Source organism: Molothrus ater, chromosome 3, assembly GCF_012460135.2.
Source record: "Molothrus ater isolate BHLD 08-10-18 breed brown headed cowbird chromosome 3, BPBGC_Mater_1.1, whole genome shotgun sequence".
NCBI lineage: Eukaryota > Metazoa > Chordata > Aves > Passeriformes > Icteridae > Molothrus > Molothrus ater.
Window position 1 is genome coordinate 84,478,798 of NC_050480.2, and position 12,392 is coordinate 84,491,189.

The window sequence follows — 12,392 nt, forward strand, 5'->3', positions numbered from 1 at the left end:
CAAAGTCAGTTTTTCACCAGCCTTTGTCAGAGCTCACATCAAAAAAATCATACTGTACATGAACAGACCACTTGTTTTTTCATAGTCACAGTAAGTATTTTATTAAAGAATATCCTTAAAGAAGTTTTTGCCCTCAGCTCTACAAGAATTTGCCCTTTTAAAGAGACTACTGTAATTACTGTGAACCTTGATACTTCATTGCTAGTATGGATGATCACAGATTACCTTTTTAACAAAGAGATGATTTCTGCTTAACTTGCCATATTCTGTTTATATCCATATATGCTCTAATGGCATAAGTGTTTCCTGGAAACAGATGGATGGCAAAAGCAAAGGAAAAAATCATTTCCTCTCTATAAAAAACAACTATAATATGAGGCTTTACAGCTTGCTTTTTTCCCACCCTGCCAGGTGCCAGAGCATGAAATGCAGTTGCCTAATGATTACTGTTGGGAAATGATAAAAAGATGAGAAAACTTCAGGTCAGCCCAGCAGATCTGTACAGTGGGCTGGTTTTTTACATTGTAGGAGCAGCATGGCCATGTAAGAGGTTATGGAGCAATATCCTTGCACCTAATTGGAGTTGAATTCAGATCTGTGAGGGTTTATCCAGCTCTGGTGGTTGTTGTAATGGAGACCTGAGAAGGGTGAGCACAGAGCAGACCGTACAATTAATTATTTGCTTCAGTTCTTGGAAAGTCAAGATCTTGGTCAGATTAATTTACAGGCTTTAACAGTTTTTTCCTCATTGGGACAGTGTGATCTGAAGTTGCTATGTAAAGATGAGTATTTTATTGGTTTTGTAATAGTTTATCATTTTCCCTTCTTAACTTGTTAATTTGTCTGCTTATTGCATAATATATTCTGGGGAATTGTATTGACTATTTCCCTCTGAATTTGAAATATATCAAAACAAAAAGTCAGAAAATAACAAAGATAAATATGATTTCAAACCTTGGCTAGCAGATAAATTAATATTTTAAGTTAGCATATTTTAAACTTATATATATATATATATTTAAAGTATCTTCTCAGATGCAGATGTTTCCTTTTCTAAGATTTCACAGCAAGCAATTTTTATTTTGACGTCACTGTAGCTGTTTCATGCTTTAGGTTGTGGTCAGTGTTTAAGATTCTAAGTTGCTGGCTGATAGTTTGTTGGTTTTACTTGTGGAAACAGTAACACATATTTGCCAGGGGAAAATTACTGTCTAAAAGTTGCTTCAGGTTTGGAGTGTGAAGTCACGAATATAATGTTATCTTTTAAATGCTTAAAAAGCATCAAAGTTCTAAAAATAGGAGCATCTTGCTTCTGCAGGGGATTGAGAGGCAACAGTGCACTTGGAGCTTTTGATAATATTAAAAGTTAAAAAATAGTACTCAAGTATTTGTGTAGTTTGTAGAACAAACTCTAAGTTAAGCTAAGCTTGTACCTTAGCTTGCACTTGCTGTGGTACAGTTGGTAGGAGAAGACTCACATGTCATAAATAAATTGAACAAGCCTAAGCTCTAAATCACAGAATTCAAATACTGATTTTTGAAAACTCCAGAAGACAGGGCTGTTTAGGCATTATTTTGGAACTTCTTTTGTGCTGAAGAAGTGCCTTTGTGTGCTTTGTTTTAGAAACTAAATTAATCCCATCAATATCTCAAAAAAGCCAAAACAAAAAAAACCCTAACACCAAACCCAACTAAACAACAAACCCATTGAAAAGGCAAAAAAGATTCAAAATATTTGTAATTTGTGTACAACATAGACTATCCTTGCTTATTTAGCTGAGGAGTGATGATGCATCCTACCAGCATAAACACATATAGTTCATGGAACTCAGCGTAGTAGTCTCTGAAGGTCTGCACAAGTAGGTGAAGCCTTTTAAATTTGTCCTTGTTACACCTGACCAGGATGACCTAATCATTGTGCCTTTAGGGTGGTTTAGGATGTGCTTTTAGGTAGACAGACCTTGGATTCCAGATCAGACCTTATGTGAGTTTCTTAAAACACACCATTACTTGGTTAATATTTGGTTTTGTAAAGTTCTGTGAGGAAAGACTTGGACTGTGGTCTGCCTCCAGTTTTCCAGTCAAGTGCTTTGGGTGGCTGTCAAGCTGCTCTTTCCCTGCTTTCCCAGTGAGTCTGTAATTCATATATTCCTGGATGTAAATTAGCTCAGCTTCAAGGAACAAGACAGAAAATGCATTCATTTGTGAAACACCATAATTAAGATCCTTCTCCAAAGTGTTGAACATGAGGGTTCACTCAAGTTAAGTCATACGTGGAATTCAAATTCTAGACCTACTGATGAAGTGATTCACAGTTTGAGAGCTGTGATGAAGATGGAATGACTGCTCTCTTACATTTAGAGTTAATAATAAATCCAAGAATGTGTATGTTTTGGACCTGAAACTCCTTGAGCTTCGAGCAGAATTTAAATGCTCCGCCCCATGATCTTGGGCAAAAGTTTGGGTAGACCATAGTTTCCATTTCTGAAGCTTGTCATGGATATTTTGAAAATGCATTTAAATGGAATCAAACATATTTTTAGTCATCATTGCAAGCAAAAAATACTTTGTTTTCACTAGAATATAGCAATCCTGTAAATAGTGTTGTAGAAAACCATAGAATCATGGAGTAATTTTGATTGGAATTTACTCTGGAGGCAGTCTTGTTCATCCTTCATGAAGAAGGCCTGATTAGACCTGGTTGTTCAAGGTCTTGTCTAGACAAATTTTTAATACTTCTGAATAGGATGGAGATCCCACTACCTCTCTCAGCAACCCATTGCAGTTTTTCACCACCTTTATGGTGATGCAGCTTTTCCCTGCATAGAATAAAATTTTCCCATGCTCTAAATTTGAGCATGTTGTGTCTTACCATATCACTGTGCACATGTGGACAGAGTCTATCTGTCTTCTGTGCATCCTTCCATCAGGTAGGTGCAGACAGCACTTCCTTTAATATCTCCAGTCCCCTGTTCATCTGTTGGGCTTCTTCCAATATGTCAATGCCATTCTTGTATGTGGGGACCCAAACTTAGACAGGCGGACGCAGCACTTCTAATAGAGTTTCACAGATTAAAAATTAGGAGAAAAAAATAATCATGAGCAGCCTTGAGTCATGAGTATAGAGTGTTACTGACTATTGTGAAGTGAAATGCTTTTCTGTTTTATTACTGGGAATATACAAACCTAGCCTGTTCATACAAGCATGAATGAGACAGTCTGTGTCTACCTCTGGATGCTGTGGTTCAGAGAGGGGCATAATGTTTCAGAGTTTAGGGCAGAATGTTTCAGATGTTCATTAATATTTAAATTGTCATGTATGTAAAGTGTAATTCCATAATCCAACAAAACATTTGCCTTGCAATGAGTGCTTTGCTGAATTGGGATGGTTCAGCTGGTTGTGTTTGCCTGAAGTTGCTTTGATCTAGGCAAAGGTCACCACTGTTCAGTAACGGAGCACTTGCTAAACCCCGCAGGGCAGCAGCGTGTCTCTGTGACCAGCCTCCTGGTGTGCCATGGCTTACTGCTGGTTGGAACAAACCTGGGCATCATAGTAGCCTTACCAGTGCCACGCCTTCAAGGGATTCCCAAAGTAACTGGTGAGTGAAATTGCTCAAACAGATTGACTACTGAAGATGTCACTTCTCTTCTGCCAGTATCTTAAGTGAACCTGCCAAATTATATGTATTGTTTGAATAAAAGTTAGAGCTGTGGGATGAAATTATATATGTTTTTCTTTCTGAGCTTTACAGTACTATCCAGATACTTGTCTAGTTTTGTCTCAGTTGTTTGAGAGGGGACAACTGTTTTTCTTTAAGAAATGGGCATTAATCCTGTCTGAGTAAAGCCACATACATGGGGATGAGAAGAGAATGCTGACAGTCTTATTTCCAGATTTAGGGAAAATAGATGCATTAGGTTTAGAGACACAGATATTTTAAAATGAGCATGTTGTCTAACTGTTTTTTGAATAAATTGGTTGTGTTCCCTTTTCCCCCAAACTGGAAACTTGGAATATATGAGAGTATATATTTCAATTTTTTAACAATGATCAAGGTTTTTGCATTCTGGAGAGGTGGGTTTATGAGTTACTTTCATATTACCCCATTTGAAATACAAGCACATGAATGCTGCTGTATCACTATCCAAATGTTTAGGCTACTATTAGAAGCAAGGTTTTAAAAGTGTGTGTAATAGGGGCTTTTCCCCAATGTTTTGGTTTCAGAATTCTGCTCAAGCTTCTGTGTTGCAGAGGGAAGCTGGCAGATTTTATGAGGCAAGCTGTTTGCAGCTTCCTCCAGAGGGAAAAAAAAGCTTATGTAACTTCACAAAATGAGAATTAAATCCTCTGTGTTCAGCAAAATATGCAGCAATAATCTGGTGTGACACAGGATAAATGCTTTGTAAAAATCTGGAACCTATCTTAGGTGAAAATAAATACAATTACAAGAATATGCATAGTTGCAGAATCGAAAAAGTCTCTCATTCTTCCATTTTCTGTTTTTATTATTTTGGTTTATGTCATATATTCTTGCATTTATCTGGGATCAAGATTTGTCAGATTTTACATACCTAGAAACATTACATTCAGAGATCTGTTTTTATAGTCTTTGATAACTGTGTTTTGAATTTTAAAACTGTGGCTTTTCCCCATTATGTTTCCAATAGTGATAAGTCATCTTTATATGAATGTACTTCCTGTAAAAGTAGAATCTTTAAAATGTGAAATGTTTCCTTAAAATGTGAAATGCATTTGGGAGTTAGGGATGGATGTAGTGATTTTAAGATTTGTGGGCTTTTCCCCTTGCTAGCCTAGCTCTTTTTAATGGTGCAGCTTACTTGATAGAATTTTTTTTCTCCCTTTTTTTGCTGTAAAAGGCACATCTATTGATGCTGTTACAGCTTCTCAATTTGGCCATGTGCAATTTTTTTTCATACATTCTAAATATTTGCACTGTGTAAATCTTCCTTGTATCACCAATATCCCACTGATTAAATACTTAAAAAAAAAAGAAAAAATGATTTTTCAGTCTGTTCCTTATTAATCTATAGTGGTAACTAGACAACCAGAAGGATGAGTTTTAGTTCCTGTTCTACAGTGTGGATGGGTCTGTTGCAATGAAACAGATGTTCTCGTACTGTTCTGGAGAGGTACAGAGGTAGAACAGGATTAATTTGGGGTACACAAAATATGTGGGGATTACTGGAGAAAACACAGTGTTACATTTGTGTTGATTCCAGCTGAAAAGTCAGCAATATTTCTGTGCTCATGCCATAGTGAGAACAGAGCACAAAAGTACATCATCTAAAGTTCATATGCCATATTTCAGCTGATTTATTAGTCCTAAGACACTTGTGGTAGAACATTATTTTTGGACTTTTTTTTTCTGTAAATAGTGTCCACACAAGGCAAAAGACTGGATGCATATAATAGGGCTTTAAGAGTTACGCTCTTCTGAGCAAATTTCATGGACTAATTATGGTAGAACACTGTGGTCTGAGAAATAATGTTCTTTAATTGTGTCTTTTCTTTTGGCTCCAGGAAGAGGAATGGTGTCATACCATGCACACAATAGCCCAGTCAAGTTTCTTGTAACAGCTACATCTATAAACAAAAAGAACAGAAACAAACTGAGAAACAGCCTCCCTCCTGGCTCAGAACCTAAGGCCGATGACCAAAAGAACATTCTGCACAGCGAACGGCCGGGCTCTTCCCTCAGTAACACCCAGGACACTGCAGTTTGGCTGGGGGATTCAGCAGGGTCCATTGCACAAAGAAGTGACTTGTCATCATCCTCTGGGTCCCTTACTTTGTCTCATGGATCAAGTTCCCTAGAACACAGACCAGAGGACAGTAACATTTATGAGCTTCTGAAGGATCAAAATATCTCATTTAAAAGTAAAAGACAGAAATCTAAGAAAATGAAAGCAAGTTCAGTATTAGTAATTTCTGGTGGCCAAGGACACAGAAGAGTGAACAAGAAGACCAAGCAGCAGCGACAAGATGAACTAGTGTCTTCAGTGATGGTCTGGCAAATCCCACTATTAAATATCTAACTGAACTAAATCCAAGATTGTTTTTGCTATTAAAAAAAATGTGATATCCTTTGGTGGCTAATGTCAGCTTAGGACCCAAGCAGATAGGCTTTATACACCTGGGAGCATTTTCAGTAGGCTTGGATCACAGGATTAAGGGTGCAAGACAGTCTTCACATACTTAGAACATTCTGCAGTGGTAGGGTATTGGAAAATGTTTAGCTATTGGTGCTGTCTTTGATACTCAGAAAAAAAAGGAATGTTAGGGACGTTAAAATGGTTTTAGAATCTCTTACCTTATTTATACTCACATTTATAAATATCTTAATTATGTTCTATAGCACTTAGGGAAGGCGAGGAAGACATACCATGTCTCATGCTGGTTTCTGCTTGCATAAATCAGTTGCTCCTACTTTTTCCAAAGTGACATACTGCATGGAAGAGTAGATTTTAACAAATTAACAAATATTTTAAAATAATAAGTAGTCTAATGTGAGCTAGTATTAATTTGGCAAAAATTATAATAGTTTAAAACTTCATTCCACATTCCAGAGTTTCGTTGGAACAAAACTGGCTAAATTAATTAATCAGTGTTTGTTTATTTCAACATAGAACATACATTTTTTTTAAATACTAATTTCTAATGCTCAGTGTTATTAGAAATATTGCAGTACAAAAAGCACATTAATTTTCTTGGTAGGTGTGATGTGTATGCAACTTGGTTTTGTTATACAGAAAGTTGCAAGGATGCAATGGCTTTGGGCAAATAGAAAATACAGATACAGGACAGAGGACAGCTGTGCATTGTAGTGCTGCTAACATCCTCCCTCTGCAACTCAGTATCCTAGCTAAACATGGATTGTAACATTTTTAAGGAGGCATACACATCCAGTAAATTAATAATGAAGTTATTGATTAATTAATTAATTGGGAAGATATATATATACTAATATAGGAATATCTATAGGAAGTACTATCTCTAGGTAATCACTATAAGTCCTACATTACCTGAGTTGTGATGTGTCCCCAGGCAAGTATCTACCACATACTGTCACAGTGCAACAGCAGAGATATGGTCATACCTGAGGGGCAAGCCCTTTTTTAATCCCAGTTTCAGCAAAGCACAGCCCTGTAAATGGAATTGGGAAAGTGGGGTGCACAGCTTCATTCCCTCAGATGGGCAAGTTGTCACTTTGGTACTGTTGAAAGGATGAATTCTAAGTAGGGACCTGATCAATGTTTTATTTGTGAATTGATGTATTTCCAAAAGAAACTTTGAACTTGGGATTCGTACTGAAATTGCCTGTTGCACTAATCTCTGCACATGTGAAATACAAGACAAAGGCTTCAGCTCATAAAGATATTGCCAGAAATGGTGACAAGACACATCCTTCAGTCAAAATCTGTTTAATGCAGGTAACTTGTTAAATAGAGTTGCTGGGAACATTGTTTTCCCTCATCAGTAGACTGAAATACAGAGAAATGAGAATGATTAAATTTCAGTTTTGTGAAGAACTCTAATACTGCCCATCATTTCAGTAAAATGCCATCTGAAGTAGAACATTTGTTCAGATGTATGCATTGACTAGAATCAAATAAGACTTCTGGCTACTTTGGTACCATTATTATCCCAGTAACAGGGTGATTTGCCCTGAAATTGTTCTTGCTACTTCTAATTCAAAGCCTTGATTCCACTATGTTTTATTAATATGTAATATTAATATGTTTTGTTTCAATCTGCCTGTTTTAAATCACTCTCTACCATAAGGGCAGTGTTTCCCAGCATGTGCCATTTCAAGGCAAACAGTACTAGAGACTGAGGTATTTTTGTTGGATATAGTAGTAGGGTTGGGGTTTTTAAAATAATGCTGAAATTTATTTTCTTAATTTTGCAACAGATCTGTGTAGGTGTAAAATTTTCAGTCTTTTCTGCTTTAAAAAGCAAACCTCTATCAAGGTGACCCCAAAATTGTTGTGTAGGCTGAGCAAGTTTGACAGGGCACTGGACTAACATCAGATCTTCCCTGATGCCTGACACCAGTGAGGGGGACAGAGAGAATGCTGGTGAAGGCAGTCTTTGCCTGCAAAGTGGCACCAAAATAGTCATTTCACAATCAGGTATGCATCCTGATTTCAGAGCCTTTGCCCACATCCTCCACTGAGCCATAGCAGCATGGATTGCAATGAGTCGCAAAGGATACTGTTACAGATGGGATTGTGGGCTTAGGACCTTCATTCCTGTTTTGTGCTTTTCTTCCATGTCTTTTGCTATGTGTCTTGCAACTTCATTTGGGTATTGTCAGTGTTAGCATAGGCTTAGTGTTGGCTTGAGTCCTGGTAGGGAAAAAAAAAAGGAAAAAAGCAAAGTGCCTCTAAGCCTGGCAGCTTGCAACATTTTTCCAAACTTTTCTTCTTCTCCTCCCTGACCTACTGCTTAGTCTCCCCTGGCTTGAGAGACCAAGGCCAGTTTCATTTTCTATACTCTTCCATAGCTATGGCCCTGGGAGCTGCTCTTTGCCCACTGTGTGGAAGTACTACATTGTACAGTTTAATGTCTGTATGCTGAAAAGCAAGTTAAGAGATTCTTCTGTGTATAAAGCATATATAATCTACTACCCCTTGGCTACACTGCAGCAAAAGGACCACAGGTTTTATTTTGCATGTTCCTTGGGCATCATATTCCACGTCCCTGCCTTCAGGACTGGAGAATCACATCTACTCCCTGATGGATCTTGATCACCAGGAGCAGTAAGTAGAGTCCACCACACACTCAACTGGAAATCCATGCATTACAGGATCCTCTAGAGTATCTTGAGAGTTGTAAAGAGACAAGACATTTATCCTGTCAGTTGAAATGTAATTTTCTTCAGTTCTATCGATAGAACAAATCAATAGAACAAAGTACAAATCTGCTCTTCTGAAAGTATGTTGGAGTTTTGCCAGTGACTTCTATAAGAAAATAATGGGTCCCTCATTCAATTCCCCTATTTTGAAAATACCTATCTATTTATCTTTCTAAGCTGTAAAGCAAAAGAGAAGGTGTATGTCTGTCTATAAAAATACGTATTGTCATAAACTAGATTTTAGTAACTAACTGAGCACAGGGGGCAATGTTCCTTTTTGACATGCAACTTTCTGGTATTACCTTACTATAAAAACAGGCAGGAACCAAAGTTTCTCTTACAGCTGAAAAATAGTCCTTATAGCTGTTGTAGACTGTGCTAATCAGAGGTTGGATTTTGCTTTCTGATACTGCTTTTCTAGATTAACAGAAGTTATGAAAATAATAGGAAAAAAGGGGAGCAAATGTAACCACTACAATATATTCTATATATGTTTTCTAACACATAGTAGTGTCTTTTGTAACATGAGCCATAAAACTTGTGTATTTATGTGCACAGTATAAATTGAGAAAAATGTTGAATAAAAAAATACGATAAAAATTAACTTCAGAAGAACATCTTGGGTTGTCATTTTAACTAGAAGGCTAGAATTTGGGTCATGGGTTAATGAATAATATATATATATTAATGGACTTATGCAAGAGAAAATAGCATATGTGGTTAGGACGACAAAGATAAATTTTTAAATTTTTTTTAGTTTTCTATTTCTACAATTTAAATGCCAGCAAATGCAGTTTCTGAAAATTATGCAGTCGTTTATTATAAGGTTTTATTACTGTATCAATGGACCCAAATAGTTTCTAAGCAGTAGAATTTCTACTATGCTGTGTGGAGTAAGCATCAGCACTTCGGCAGCATACATGCTGCATAAAAATGAGAAGCATTAATTTTGGAAATGAGTATTGCAGAGGCAAGGCTTTAAGAGAGGAAATTAATTTTCAGTTGCTAACAGACAATTCTTTCTAATTAATCTGCCCTAAAGGATACATACGTAATCCCATGATTGTGTTTAAATATGGAGACTTGTATTTATCAGGCTCAGCAATGGCCTTTTCGAGCATACCTGTGCTAGAATAAACGAACAAGAGGATTTACTGAGAATTCCTTGGTTGCTAGGAAAGCCTGCCTTTTTGCTCCTGGCTGTATACCACATCTCTTTAATACATGGTTCTGAAAAACATCAAATCATATGAGCACAGGATACCTGTGCACGCCTGGAGACAGATTCTGTCCCAATGGGAATTTACAGTTCATTATTTATGGTGACAATCTGAGGACTAAAATTGCTTACTGCTTCTTTGAGAGAGGCCTGAATATTGGGAAGGGTTTCCTGAACTGTGGTTCAGTGCTTAAACTTCACTGCTCCTCTCTCTTCCATCCTATTTAATTTTCTAACTGCATATAGACAAATTGGTTTTTGTAAAATGCATTTGCAGGTGAATATCAGTCATTTGAAAGGTGCAGCTGTAATTGAGGGTTCTGCATGAGCTAGTCTGTATTGCAATGAGTATGCCATGGAGCTGATAACAGTATTTTTAGATTGCTTTACATAGCTTCATAGTAATAATACTTCATATAATAATAGTCCTGTTAAGAAGGCAGATTAGTATCTGTAGCTAGGAAGAAAATAAGTTGGAAAGCATTTGCCTGACTTGCAGCTATATGATGAGTCTGTAAAAGCACACAGATTAAAGCCATTGCTGCTCTCTAAGCCCATGGTTAGTCCTTTAAACAATCTCCTCCTTGCAGGTGTCCTGTATATGTGGTGGTGGAAAATGTCTGTATGAGTAAACTGGCCAGGACCAGGGCGGCAGCTGGAGTGCTGAGCTGTGATCACAGGTAGTAGTTGGCTGGCTGGGGTTGAGCTTGGCCTCGGCTGCTCCCATCAGACAGCACTGGCAAAGCCACTTACCTGCTACATTTTAGGAACTGATTAACTATGTTGATGTAAATTGTGTGGTGCCATTTGCAGAATAGGTGTTCTGCCTCTAGTGTTTTGATACTGATGCACCCATGCATGTATGCATACAACCTTCTTTCTGTGGGATGGTTGCCTGTAAGTCTGGAACTTGAGAGCTGTCAGAGATAGAAATACCTACTAGCATAGACTTGACATGTACCATACAGGTACCAAGCTGGTATGAAGAGTGCCACTCTTAATCTGGGATTGTTTGTCAGCTGCTTGCACCATGCCACAGCTCAAAATTCTGGTCTACTTCCTATACCTTTTAAGATTTAGGGGCTTTATAGGTGTATGTAGAATCTGCATCCTGTTTCCTCACAAATGCAGAGCATGCACACTGCCAGATCTAGCTGCTATTCAATTTGAGAATTCTAGCTCGAGATTTTTCAGAATTAGTTGCTGCTGCCTTGCAATTGTGCTTATTTGATTAATAGCATTTTCTTTAAAGACGTGCCCAGTTACCAAATTGCCAGAAATGCTTTTTTCCTCCTAAAACAAGAGTCAACAAAGCAACACTGAAACAGCTTCAGATGAAAGGATCAGAAAATTTCCTAGCAAATGAAGATTTACTGTGTAACTCCATTTGAAATGCAACAATGCCGATATATGACCAAAAGCGCTTCAAGTGCTTTGGCCAAGCTCCATAAACCACACTATAAAGCAGTTAGTCTTTCACAGCATGACCTTCAAAGGTGTTCAAAGGGATTTTTTTCCTCCAGCAAAATAGACCTTGACAGCAGAACTGCAAGTTCTGCTGTTGTACATATTGTTATACTCCAGTGATAATCACAGTTATCATTAGTGTGCGTCCAAACCTACAAGATGAGCCAGAACACCTAGGTTTAAAATAACACACCTTGGGGGAGATGAAATCATTGTAAGAATTTACTGGAAATACAATTTCAGGAGTATTTTGACATCAAAAGGTTCAGCTGAACCTCCAGCAGAGTTTTCTCAAAGCACTGAAGGACCTGATTTCCACTGAAATATATGTATGTTAAATGCCCAAATGCAGAGAACAAGAATGGCTTTAAAGTCAAAAAACTTAGCCACAGAGCTACAGAAGTTTCATTTTTCCTTTCTCTTATTCAACATTGGAGAGAAACTCTGTGGGTTTCAATTTGAGCATCAGGATTACCTGTAATGTGAATACAAAAACTACATTTGCTCACACCTTCCAAATCAAATTGTTTAAATTGTTTCCTGTGGGCTTTTCTGGTTTGCCCTATCTGTGTGCATTTCAGAACATGCCTGTTAGACTACACTTACTAAATGTTTTTCAGTGTTCCCTTTCTAAAGAGATTTATTTTTCCTGTAGAGTTGGGTAGCACAGACTGCATGCTTTAATAAGGAGGATTATACCCCCAAGATTTTTCAGAGCAACCACTCTTCTGCCATGTTGCTCAGAGCAGCCTGTGATGCTTTTAATCCTGCTCACAAGCACTGACACCATCAGTTAACTTAAGCTGCATCTGCATTGCTGACCTGCA

General features: G+C 37.5%; 1 protein-coding gene across 4 annotated transcripts in view; it reads left to right on the forward strand.

Moving 5' to 3' along the window:
• Positions 1 to 9,483, forward strand: part of ARHGEF10 (Rho guanine nucleotide exchange factor 10) — a 110,251-nt gene extending 100,768 nt beyond the window's left edge. For all 4 annotated transcript variants that reach the window (XM_036380380.2, XM_036380381.2, XM_036380382.2 and 1 more), the window contains 2 exons: positions 3,477 to 3,599; positions 5,543 to 9,483. In XM_036380380.2, the coding sequence (XP_036236273.1) occupies positions 3,477 to 3,599; positions 5,543 to 6,057 (638 nt within the window). In that variant the 3' untranslated portion in view covers positions 6,058 to 9,483. The remainder of the gene's footprint in view (positions 1 to 3,476; positions 3,600 to 5,542) is intronic.
• Positions 9,484 to 12,392: the final 2,909 nt, after the last annotated feature.